The sequence below is a fragment of the Etheostoma spectabile genome, chromosome 17 (genome assembly GCF_008692095.1).
Source record: "Etheostoma spectabile isolate EspeVRDwgs_2016 chromosome 17, UIUC_Espe_1.0, whole genome shotgun sequence".
In the NCBI taxonomy this organism is placed as follows: Eukaryota; Metazoa; Chordata; class Actinopteri; order Perciformes; family Percidae; genus Etheostoma; species Etheostoma spectabile.
The window spans coordinates 22,457,666-22,471,148 of record NC_045749.1 but is presented as its reverse complement, the minus strand read 5'-3'; the positions used below and the strand labels follow the sequence as shown (position 1 = coordinate 22,471,148).

General features: G+C 41.7%; 1 protein-coding gene across 1 annotated transcript in view; it reads right to left on the bottom strand.

Moving 5' to 3' along the window:
* Positions 1-1,171: 1,171 nt before the first annotated feature.
* The window catches only part of LOC116705663 (ras-related protein Rab-37), a 13,827-nt gene continuing 1,515 nt past the window's right edge, over positions 1,172-13,483 (bottom strand). Inside the window, exons 2-9 of the mRNA XM_032542030.1 lie at positions 6,076-6,186; positions 5,620-5,661; positions 5,405-5,471; positions 5,272-5,324; positions 4,295-4,360; positions 3,472-3,528; positions 3,311-3,387; positions 1,172-2,536 (exon numbers count right to left, since the gene is read on the bottom strand). Coding sequence (XP_032397921.1) covers positions 2,428-2,536; positions 3,311-3,387; positions 3,472-3,528; positions 4,295-4,360; positions 5,272-5,324; positions 5,405-5,471; positions 5,620-5,661; positions 6,076-6,186 — 582 coding nt within the window. The 3' untranslated portion in view covers positions 1,172-2,427. The remainder of the gene's footprint in view (positions 2,537-3,310; positions 3,388-3,471; positions 3,529-4,294; positions 4,361-5,271; positions 5,325-5,404; positions 5,472-5,619; positions 5,662-6,075; positions 6,187-13,483) is intronic.

The window sequence follows — 13,483 nt, the reverse complement described above, 5'->3', positions numbered from 1 at the left end:
TCTCTTTTTGTCACAATGGTGACTCTCACGCTTGCAATGATTACGCTTTTATTTTGAAGGTTTCATCTGCAAATAGAACGTTTTCTTTCTATTTATTCCTGTAGGTTCATTACAATTCATAAGATTGCAATCTCTTTCTCTATCTCTTTCTCTCTCTCATTCTCTCTCATTCTCTCTCTCTCGCTCAAATTCAAATTGCTTTATTGGCGTCAATGTCAGAAAAATGTTAAAGAGGCGTGTCAACCAAGACAGCCCCTCCACACCCAGAGCTTTCAGCATTTCAGCAAATAAAGAAAAACAAGAAAGTCATAGGACTTAACGAGAAGGCAGAGTAAACTGTGAGATTAACAACTCTCTCTCTCTCTCTCTCTCGCTCACACACAACAACACACACACACACACACCACACACACACACACACACACACACACACACACACCGATGAAGAACCATAAGTATATATATATGCTCAGTTAAAAATAATTTATTTCTTATGCAGCATACAACACAGCAAAAACATCTTTTGGCAGCGTGCTCGGACAACAACCAACTGTTCAACGAGTAGAAGGTCTAAAGGAAATCATTTCCCATGATGCCGTGTCAGACCCTGAGCATCCGTACAGGAAGTGACTGTTGTTCTGACATCAGGAGTTTCTCAAAGCTGCCCTAATACAGTAAATATATAGGTCAAATGACCATGTCTTATATAAAAGTTATGGCTCGAGGGTCAAACCCAGTGAGAACTACCACCCAACTCTGCAGCCCCCCCCCCCCCCCCCCCCCCCCCCCCCCCCCCCCCCCCCCAGCTCATGAGCATCCGTTAAGTAGTGTTTCAGTTGAATGGTGTGAAACTGAAATTTCTGCTAAGACCACCATCAGGGCCCGACAGGCTAAGTTAGTAACTAGCTGCTAAACAAAGCATTTAGCAGCTAAAGAGATTTTTCTCAGGAATTGGTGGAGACCCAAACAGAGTTAAAGGAGAGGAGACTTACATGTATTGGGTGGTAGGAAACTGGACTCGAAATGAATGCTAATGTAAATATGTATGCTGGATGGGGAAATGTGCAGTTTAGGGAGGCGATGATACGTTGTGTTTACAGCTTGTTCTGCTGCCTCCAAGTGGAAAAACATTTAATCCATTAATGGAGCTTTAATGCGTTGCCAACTGTTGTATTTAAAAAAAAATTAAAATGTACCCTGAGAGTTGAGTTTAAATCTGAAGAGAAATTCTAATTATTGGTTTGTACTATGTTGGTCTTCTTACAAATATTAACAGTTTAATATGTTCTGGAGGTACTGCCAAAGAGTTGGGACGTGCAGTCCAGCAAACATGCAACAAAGCTTCAAAGTCCATAATCTAGGCATTAAAGCAAAATACATTTTATATACTGGGAGGGAAATAATGCAGCCAACATGTCAAAAACCTTTTTCAAAAATCTGCTCACTCTCACAAATCCATTATGTACAGAGATGTTTCCTACATGAAGGACCACATCGGACCTCTGGCCCCAGATCATGGTGGATCATGCAGGACTCCTCCAGAGACACATTTCAGGTGACCAAAACGTTTTCTTGAGTCCCGGCAGCCGACTGTCGCGTCTCCACAACAGTTTGTCAAGAATGTCCCAGCCTGACTGTGTCATAAACAGACCGGGCTTTTCTTCATGGACTTGGCTTTGGATTGCATCCATGGCACAGTGTTTGGTCCATGTCTGGATCCCCTGGTAGACTGCATGACACTTCAGGTGGAACAATGTGGGACTTAAACTAAGTGTGCCTTAAGACTGTGTGCTCTGCTGGCGTATGCCAGTGGTGTATGGATGGATGTTGTTTTCACTTTCTTCCTCTTATGCTAACTGGGGTCTGTAACGTTCTTGTTTTACATCAGCATTGATTTATTGGTAAATCAGCAGGTAGAAATACTAGTTTTAGTCTGACATCTATAAAAGGCAAAAACAAATCAGTGTGAGTGAGCGAGATGTAGTTAGACTAGCTGAGCATGCTAAGCTATAAGCTATAATAATTGTCAGAGCATGTAACTCCCACTAATGATTGGTCAGCCCATCGTTAGTGGTTATTGGCATTTAAGAGTTCTGGGGGGTGAGGAGTATTTTCAGACTTCGGACCGAACCAGCCAAGCTGTTTGGTTTGTACCTAACACACATACACAAGGGTGGTTATGATCTTTCACAAAAAAAGCAAATAGCATAAGGTTATTTAATCAAATTCAAATACTTTTTATACTATTTGTTGGCATTTCTATAACAAATGTTCAGGTGCTGTGTAAACTGTCCACAGTCAGAGGAACCGTGGTTCTGTGAGGCTAAAGCTCGGTTTCTCCCTCTGGCTTTCAGTCCGGAGTGAATGGCAGCGTCATGGTGTATTTTGGGAGCAGCGGTAGTTTATCGGGCTTCCTCCCACACAGACTCAGAAGTAGCTGCTGCAGCAGCCGGATTTCTCCTTCTGTGCTTCAATGTATTCATGAATGTGGAACTTGGGTTGACTGGGATGTTGGATGGCCCGGTGCTTCAGTTCCCTGGAGAACCGAAACAGGCGTCACACACTGGAGATGAACCCACAGTCAGGGTTCAAAAGGAACTTCTTCATCCATTGGCCAAATGTCAAGTGGATGTTCACATTTCACCAACCACTCAAAAGATTATTGTTGTTTTTTTGGTTGGTGAGTCAAGCAAATCTACATTTTGGTGGTGGATGGTGCTAATTTTGAACCCTGACAACAGTAGTGCTGTCACTATTATTAAAAGATGTACTGTGTATATATATATGTGTATATATATGTGTATGTGTGCAGTCAAAGCAAGCTGTGAGTGTCATCCTATTTACTCAATGTTCTCTTCTGTGTAAAATGTAATATATATGTTTTTTTCTGAATTACATAAGTGATTTTAAGGGGTTAAGTCTGGCTCAGGTTAAAGCTTTAGGGAAACATGAAGAAACACAAACAATGAACACCATAGAACTTTCTTTTACTGTCCAGTTTGACAGTCAGTCAGAGCAGAAAAATGACTTAAAGAAACTACTTTAAAGTAGATTTCCTTCTGCTACATCAGGTGGTATCAGATCGGTGCATAAACACCAGTACTTACCCATGCCTATACTAGTATTTTAGGCAGTATCAGAGGCTTTTCTGATACTGATATCGGTCTCAGAACATCTTGTATTTAGTAGATTGATAAGTGTTATTACATTGTAACTCCTGCAGAGGTATTTGTGTTATGTTTCTGTATGAAACATCCAGCCTGCTGTAGTGTGCGGTGTTAAAAAGCCATCACGTGAGAGTGTTTCTTACTTGGACACAGCAGTGAAGGCCAGCTCTACGTTGACTCCTGTCTTGGCACTTGTCTCCATGAAGGGAACTGAATGCTCCTGCAGACAAGGAGAGGAGCAAACAGCAGTGAGCAGCACAGTCAGCAGCATCAGTGTGCTTGCACAGCGGAAGGAAAAACTCACTCTGGCAAGGCGCTCTCCTTCCTCTCTCCGGATGGCTCTGTCGCTGCTCATGTCAGCCTGGCACACAGAGGCAGTGTGGTTAGAGCAGGACACCAATGAAACAAATAGGGACAGAGTTTAATTGGCCCTGGGGCTCTAAAAGCCAGAGAGTCCGGCCAGTACATTTTGATTGACATATTTTCAAAAGCCCAAACTCAAATGTGCGCATGCACACAGCTCTTTTGTCTGTTGTCAAGAATCACTGATTGATAGCCAGGCCCGAGCCCATGTAAAATGGTAGAAATTAAGACCGAACCCAACGGAACCACTAGATCTTCAGCTCTAGTCCTGGGTGATGACATCACATTCGAGTTGAATGCGTTCCATTTACAAGGCAGATTTTTATTGTTTTGATTGGCTGGTGCCAGGTTAGCCATCGTTAGCAACAACAACACATTGGGCTGTTTTTTGTAACATGTCCACAGATAGTTGGACAAGGCCGTGTGTACAACTGATTTACTGAGACACAAATAAGACTGAATTGGTAATAACTGCATGTTATTAAAGATCAACACTGTTGATGCACGGCAGCCATGTTGGTTTTTTAGCTCGGGGGAATTTCCAGCGGCACCGGATCAATTCCGGAACCGGAACGTTGCCACTGTAGACCAGATCTCTACCAACTTTAGACAAATGATCTGGCTTTAGCTAGCTGTACGGACTGTATGGATTGTTCCTTCTATCATAAGAAGCCAACGTTTACACTCAGTTTTCTTTCTTTCTCTCTATTTTCTCAAGACTTTTTTCCTTTACTTTCTGAACTTCTTGGACAATTCCCTCTCACCTTGTTGCCCAGCAACATGATGACTACATCGCTCTGTGCATACTCATGGATCTCTGTCAACCATGCCTGAAACAAGACAGAGAAAGTGGGTTTGCATTAGGCTGAGACCTGGAAAACGTCCTATATGAAGCTATATCTAACTTTCAGTTTGTGTTGATTTCAGTGGCAGCGGTAGTGTTTCTACCACACCTGTCATAAAGGTCTAGGAGGTAGCATTACGAGGAGGTCATATAATCGCAATGAATGCTTTGCATGGCGCATCTAAAGTTATTTTAAGAATGAAATAGACATTTCACATCCCTGAGGGCCAATTCAGGGACGTTTTTTTAGAATCATTTACAATCGTTGTCTCCATCTGTTGAAAGCCTGACTAAGTTGACTTGTATTTTGCTCGTTGTCATTAACTTTCTCTTTGAGATTTCATTTGTTCTTTTCTCGTTTCCTTCTTCCCTCTGATGGCCTTACCCCAGTCAGAATTTGGTACTGTAGCACGGTCTACCGGCTGAAAATCATTCTGTGACTTTGTGGGGAAAATTGGAACCGTAAAATATAGCTTTGTTTTCACTGTTAGTCTCGTTTGCTGTTACAGTTCATTTATGATCATCAGATGGAACATCACGTCATTTCAGAAACATTTAAAAGTTACATATAGTCACTTTAAGTTAACAAAATTAGACTCCGCTGAGCTGGATTTGCCATAAATGGACTCTCCTTTGTTTCTCTGTGGAAAAGATTACGTCTGTGGTTTGGTGCTAAATCACATCTCTGTTGCACACATTACAATGATAATCCACGATCAGACACATGCACGCACACACACACACACACACACACACACACACACACACACACACACACACACACACACACACACACACACTAAATGATCCACAGAGTTTACTAATTGTTGATGCAGGCTGTTTCCTCTTCCTGTCATTCCCATATCTTTCCAGACGCTAGACATATCCCAGACTTACCCTTATGTTGTCAAAGGAGGTTTTGCTGGTGATGTCGTACAGGAGGAGCAAAGCTTTAGGGAAAAGAAGAATTAACGTATGGTTATATTTCCGCACATGTCTATGAGTTAGGTGATGGTGTGTGTTTCCTCACCGTGTGCATCTCTGTAATATGCATGTGTCACACTTCTGAACCGCTCCTGTCCTGCTGTGTCCCAAATCTGAAACAGAAAAGGAACCAAAGAGCTTGGCCTGGTTCCACTTTCAGATACACCGACGCCCGAGAGGAAACCAGCCTGTGCTCTTAACGTAAGTATAGCTATTGTGGAAACACATCAAGTTTTCACTGGAAGTGATTTACTTACTGACCTGTAGTTTGACCTTTACATCGTCAACAGTCACCACTTTATTCTGGGAGAAGCAGAAAGAGCTTTTAATATATGTAAGAATCGGCACTGGCTACACAGATAAGAGACAATTTGTTCAAATTACGCGTTCTTCACTCAGCTGATGATTGTTTATACAATTTTAGAATTTTGTGCGCACCACTCACACAATTCCATTTACTTTCATTTGGTAGGATTGGAAGCAGAAATCTCACAGATACCTAAAACACTGGGCCAACTAAACCAAAGCTATCTGCATGGCTACGTATCACTAGAGGTAAGTGAGACAGTATGTTTTGGGTGTTTTTCTGACAGCTGATTTTACTTAATTTTAACAAGAGAATGTCCTGTATTTGAAGAAATACATACACAAATTATGCATGCATTGCACAAACGAGCACACACGCACGCAAGCATACACACACACAGACACACACACCGTGAATCCAATGCCCACTGTTGCAGAAAAGGAGCCGGGGATGAACTTTCCCTGATCAAACTGCACCAACAGCGACGTCTTTCCCACTCCACTGTCCCCGACCAGGATTGTCTGCAGAAAAACAGTCAACAACGATTATATTGGCATCAGAATCAGCACTGAACATTTCTGTCTGGCTGAAAAATCATTTTATGATTTGGGCTTGTGAGTCAGCATCTGCGTCACGGTGGACAGTATGAACAATATCTTTAACAAGAGCTTGGCAGTGTAGCGCTTTTACAGTGTGACTCACAAGCCTTTTTTTTTTATAGGGTGGGGGGGGGGGGAGATAACCTTTAAGACAATGAAATGAATGAAAGGCAGCATTCAGAGGCATTCAACAGGGCCAGCAGTCAATACTTCATTTTAGATCTTTCTTTTGTAGCCCACTTAAAAAAGTCATGCTGAGGTAACCCCCCCCCCCCCCCAACCCACGCACATAGTGTCCTCCATCTGTGATGAGACACAGCCCAACTTTATCTGGTTTGGAAGTGTTGATGCTAAAATGCAGCTGAGTGTCTGATATGTTGTGATGGGTCATCTTTATTCAGAAGTGGTCAATTCAATTTGGACGCGGTGGTCATGGATGTCTGCTGATTTTCAAAAGTGGTCTGGACAAGACGTCGAGAAGTGAGTCCGCCACAAATGTTTGAACCATATTGCCAGAGAAGAACATCAACATTAGATGATTGTGAAAAAAAACAAACAAATCTGTTCAATGCCAATGTTTTTCGTTTCCCGTATTACCAGTGTTCAACTCACTGTGGACCTTTGGAGCGAGTCATTTCCCTCAGCCCCCATTCGCCCTTAGCACTACCTTAATGTCCTACCTTAATCTATGAAGACAACAATGCCCCTGGAAAGCAATAACAAAGAAATAAGAATGTGAAGTCCAGAGTTAACCCTAAACATCTAATGAAAGTGAGAAGTGGCCTTGGTTCGGATGGATGTCCCCACACTTATCTGCACATAACGGACTGGAAATGTACGTGTGTGTTCACTACGCGAGCAAGACAAAGTAAGAAAGTCCAAAGTTCAGAAGTGAAGTGAGGGTAATGTTATCCTCTGTTGAACCAGGCTGTGGTTGAAACTCAGTTTTGTCTTAAGGCTTTATGAATGATAAAGGCTGAAAGGATTAGAGTTGAGGAGCTGGAGCAGCTTTTCTCAGCAGTTGCAGGTTTAACAGCCTCCCTTTGATCTCAGCATTTTAAAGGATTTTAGAAACTCTCAGAAGTGTGTCATGTGTCAGCTTTGGATTCTACACACTGCATCACCAATCATGCATCCTCTGACTTTTCATATCAACATTATTTATGCATCGGTAATAACTTAGTATAGTAAGTTAGTTATTGTCTTTGTTGACAGAAAACTCCTTGCAGCAGTGGAAAGGAGTGTTATGTTTCAATCAGTGATTACAGTTACACTGTGGCCTGTTAGGGTAGACGCAGTTGGGGTTCTCAAAATGGAAGCTAAATCATTTCTATTAATCAACTCTTAGCCTCAGTTCATGTGCACATTGAAATGTTGAAAGGTAAAGAGCAGCACAGGCAATGGGATTGAAAGGGAACCGGTAGTTAATGCAAATCTTTCTGCTGATAAAACTGTTAACAAGGGCTTTACCCACTAACTAGACCTTCCTCCACAGTGCTGCAGAGGAGGGTCTGGCTAGTCCACATAGCATTCCTGGATGGGAGAACAACATGCTCTGGTTTATTGGCATTTCTTTAAACCAATCACAATCATCATGGGCGGGGCTAAGCTCCGGACAGAGCCCTGGTGTCTCTGCTAAATAGTCTCAGGAAGGAAGTTGTTTTGATGGAACATGTGAACGTTCAGAAGTAGTTTTAGTCATCAACAATGACCAGGTAACCATAGTCCTCAGAAATCCACCAGAGGTTAGAAGGCCATCACAGAGACAGAGGACGGGGACGGAGGTAAGAACGCCAACACAGAGACAGAGGACGGGGACAGAGGTTAGAACGCCATCACAGAGACAGAGGACGGGGACAGAGGTTAGAACGCCAACACAGAGACAGAGGACGGGGACGGAGGTTAGAACGCCAACACAGAGACAGAGGACGGGGACAGAGGTTAGAACACCAACACAGAGACAGAGGACGGGGACAGAGGTTAGAAGGCCATCACAGAGACAGAGGACGGGGACGGAGGTTAGAAGGCCATCACAGAGACAGAGGACGGGGACGGAGGTTAGAACGCCAACACAGAGACAGAGGACGGGGACGGAGGTTAGAACGCCAACACAGAGACAGAGGACGGGGACGGAGGTTAGAACGCCATCACAGAGACAGAGAACATAATAAGAGACTCATTCATAATTTCCTATCTCTTAACAATGGAGAAAAAAGTAATATTGTAGAGCAGCAGCAATATTCTTCTTTCATCTGCTTTATTAATGGAATGTGTTTCCTGTTCCAGTGAAAGCATGTAACATGATGCCTGCATGCGTGTGTGTGTGCCAGTGGAGAACCACGGCCATGCTTGGACATTTCTACATGCATATGTGATGATAAGTGTGTTTGTGGTGGGAAGAGGGTAAGACTCTGTTTCCGTGGTAACAGAGGTAAGCTGGGAAGTGGGCCTGGCTCATAAACTCCCACTGGAGACTGGAGGCAATTAGGGGATACAGATGTTCAGGAATAAGACATGGATGATAATGGATATATGTGAACAGAAATGCTTTTTTTCGTTGGATTTTATTTTATTTGGTCTAACTTTATTCAACATGACGGTAGACGGTATTATATATATAATATATAATATGTATATGTTGCTGTTGAACTGAGGCAGATCACACATTTCAGTTTACAGGAAAGTACTGATATTTTTATTGGAATAGTTTTTATTATTATAACTTAAGGTTTTGTGATAAATGTTCTGTGTTTGACTGTTTAATGTTCAACGCTTATTAAAAGAAAAACACCTATTGCTGCCAGTTCATATCTATGTTCTCAGGCCTGTATAAGAATATAGAGACGTTTTGATGGTGTCTCATGTTATAATGCTCCATGACATAATTGTGTGTTACACAGGGAACATTGAACTTTAGCTAAACTATAGAAAAAAAAGAATATTTGCAATTCGCAAATAAAATTTTAATCGCAATACCTGGCAGAAAAAAATCAGATTGCAGGTTGATTTTCCCCCAAATCATTCAGCCCTACCAAGAAGCTTTATTAAGAACTTCCATGGAGGCGTCATGGTGATTAATATGACTTGCAGAAATCCCGTTACTGTATGGGTTGGTATTAGGGACGTTGTAGGAAACAGAGAGAATACTGTAGTAATGGAGTCATAGTTGTGTTGATCTCTGCCTGAGCAACAGGAACAGTCCCTTTCATTTTCCACGAGAGTGTTAAGCCCGGGGCACAGCCCGAATGTAATTTAGCGTGACAGTTGTCATATTGCCGCTGATTTAGACCGTTCCATATGCCCACAGCGGGGATTAAACACAGAACAGTAGCAGGTTATTGGAGCTTCCAATATTAAAAGTCTGTAAGATGCAAATTTACATTAATGGCAATGTACTATGTGTGCCTCTATGTGTGTGTGTGTGTGTGTGCGTGTGTGTGTGTGTGTGTGTGTGTGTGTGTGTGTGTGTGAGTAGGTGATATGGGTACATTTATCTGAATTTAGGATTGTCGTCATGGAAAAATTAATGGGTCATGTGATGAGGGCTGGGAAGATTTGCAGAAAAGTCAGCCAAGTGATCCAATGAAAATGAGAATTGTCAGATTGACCTCTCTGTAAACCAATGGATTACGGGGGGAAGGGGGGGGGGGCACTCCCCCCCCTTCTAGTCCCACCCCTGCAAAGGGACAAACCAAAAAGAACCAAAGAGCACTCAAAGAAGCCCCATGCGTGATCCCTCAGGGGTAACACAGGCGAAATGGAGGGAAAGAAAAGCCCCCCCTCCTAAACAAGGACACAAAAAGTGCTCCAGAGCCCCAGAATGAGAGCAAGGGTTCCCCTGAAAGAATGGTGTCTGATTGCTAGAACAGCTTGTGTTGCTGTAATCTCGTCACAAGGCAAGCGTTCCACTTGCACACACACAGACACACACACTGCTTCCAAGGCAATTAAAGGCAGCTGGTCCACGTGCATTATGGGTACATTAGGGCAACATTAGGGCTCATGTCTCATCGGACCATCAGCTCTCAGTAAACTCACACTAATGACAGCAGCGTCCTCATCATGCTACAGTATTAGGGGACCACGAAGGTCTATATAAAGAGACTTCAGATACAGTATTAGGTACCACTAAGGTCATATAAAGAGACTTCAGATACAGTATTAGGGGACCACTAAGGTCTATATAAGAGAACTTCAGATACAGTATTAGGGACCACTAAGGTCTATATAAAGAGACTTCACGATACAGTTATAGGGACCACTAAGGTCTATATAAAAGAGACTTCATACAGTATAGGACCACTAAGGTCTATAAAAGAGACTTCAGATACAGTATTAGGGACCACTAGGTCTATATAAAGAGACTTCAGATACAGTATTAGGGACCACTAAGGTCTATATAAAAGACTTCAGATACAGTTATTAGGGGACCACTAAGGTCTATATAAGAGACTTCAGATACAGTATTAGGGACCACTAAGGTCTATATAAAGAGACTTCAGATACAGTATTAGGGACCACTAAGGTCTATATAAAGAGACTCATGTACAGTATTAGGGGACCACTAAGGGTTATATAAAAGAGACTTCGATACAGATTAGGGACCACTAAGGTCTTATAAAAGAGCCTTGATACAGTATTAGGGGACCACTAAGGTCTATATAAAGAGACTTCAGATACGTATTAGACCACTAGGTTATATAAAAGACTTCAGATACAGTATAGGGACCACTAGGTCTATATAAAGAGACTTCAGATACAGTATTAGGACCACTAAGGTCTATATAAAAGAGCTTCAGATACAGTATTAGGGACCCACTAAGGTCTATATAAAGAGACTTCAGATACAGTATTAGGGACCACTAAGTCTATAAAAAGAGACTTCAGATCCAGTATAGTGACCACTAAGGTCTATATAAAGAGACTTCAGATACAGTATTAGGGGACCACTAAGGTCTATATAAAGAGACTCAGATACAGTATTAGGGGACCACTAAGGTCTATATAAAAGACTTCAGATCCAGTATTAGGGACCACTAAGTTCTACTGTATATAAAAGCATCCAAAGAGCACCATGTCATGGGACCTTGACCTTGACCTTAGGTGCCATGACATTCTAGCAGATTGTGTCTGTAAGCAACTAAATATCATGTTCACGTTTGGAAAGAAATAAAAATCAAAAACCTATTGGTGCACTTCTTTCTCACACCGACCGATATTCTAAAAGAAAGTAGGACACAGCAAGATAAAGACCAAGCGATTGATAAAGGAAACAAGCTTTGATAACGCAGCTCCTTCACACTGAACTGGAAGCTGTTTCCAGCTACATGATGTAATGTGACATTTCTCTCTTCTCTCTGCTCCGTCCACAGTGAAGAGAGATGCCAGCCTGAGGAGAGAGTCTGAACTCGCTGACTCCCTGGTCTAAGTAGGCCACTGGTACTCATCGCTGGCTCGAGAGTCTCCTGCAACCCGCCAAGCTTTAAAGGTCCCACATCATGCTCATTTTCATGTATTTTGGGTTTCTACTGGAACATATTTACATGCTTTAATGTAAAAAAACGGATTATTTTTCTTATCCTGTCTGCCTAAATATGTAAATATTAATATAAATGCTGTATGTTGCTCAGTTTTAGCGCCTGCCTCTTTAAGCCCCACTCCTGAAAAAAGTCCAGTCTGCTCTGATTGGTCAGCGTTTTGGGTCTTTCTCAACTGTAAGTCTCTGCACTGTTATTTATATATGTGTATATATATATATATGTATATATATATATATATATATATATATATATATATATATATATTTATTTATGTATACAGAAGTCCTGACGGCTTGTTTAAAGGCAGAGTTTCTGCCCCCTGGCTGTGTGCATTTCTCTGTGGATCGAGTGTTTTGATAGTTTCACAGTATTTATATAGCACTTCAACCTGCTATTTAATATAAACGACATGGGCATATTACTTTCCACAATATGGGACCTTTAATTTGTGGCTCGCACGGCATTACATAATACGGTGATATGATCATGCAGTCAAAACAGATAGATCATAAAAACATCAAATGGTAGATATTATTTTCAACCCGGACTCTATTTTCCTTCTGCTGCTGATGGGAACAACAATCTTTGAGATTGGTCTAGTATTAAGAGAGAAATAACATACAATGTGAGTTAATAGGACAATTGTGCATTTACCTTCACAAAAGTGCTGTTTTTCTGTTGAAAGACTCAGATTAAAATTCTAAGTGTGAATATGTAACAACATAATCTAAGCTTAATGACATACATATATGCCATAGACACAATATAGATACTATTCTAATATAATATTGAGCTTGAATATTTCCAGACATGACATAAGGTCAAATTTGGAACACATACATGACCAAGAAAGATTGATCTGATATCATTGTATGAAATCAATGCATTTTAATATCAACAAAACTGCAAAGAAAATGCATCAGAAATGATTCATAATCTCCTTGGTGGTATCCAATACTAATGTTTCTGGACGAATCCAGATCAAGTTTTTCTGAGGTTGTTGTCATGTGACCTAAGTAAGTCACATGACAACTGGTGGTCATATGTGTGGGCAGACTGTTCAAAGATGGTTTGGGATATGACTGGCCTCCACCCAGGGAGTTTCAGCCTCTTCACACTCCAAACCTGTTACTTTTAAAATATGTGTTAAAATCCTCACAAGGCTTTACCCGGCCAAGGCCTCAGAGTACACCGATAAGGGGGGAGCTGCTGGGTCAGGCCCCAACTGTCCCAATGTCCAGGTCAGGGTCTGGGCTGATGGATCTTTTGCTGTTCATCTTCCAGTTATTGTAGCATGGTTTTCATTGACACTGTCTCAGCTTTTATTGCTGTCTTAAAACACATTTTTATAGCCCCGCCCTCTTATTTCTTTCCATAACACAGCTCTGTTGTGTCACTGCCAGATTTCCTGTTTATTTTTTACCTTATGAAGGATTTCATTTCATATGTAACTGTTGGTTTTTATGTGATTGTGTTGTAATGATGTCTCCCTGTTCTGGAAATCCCTTCTGCTCCTGGCTTGAGAAGTGCAATAAAAATGTAATTATTATCCATATGAATAAAGATGGTTCCACTTTGGAGAGCAGTACTGACACATTCATTAGCCCTTGGTGATCCTACCTGTCATCCCTCTGAGTACCAGTCTTCCTCCATCTAGTCTCTCTCCTCAGTACCAGTCT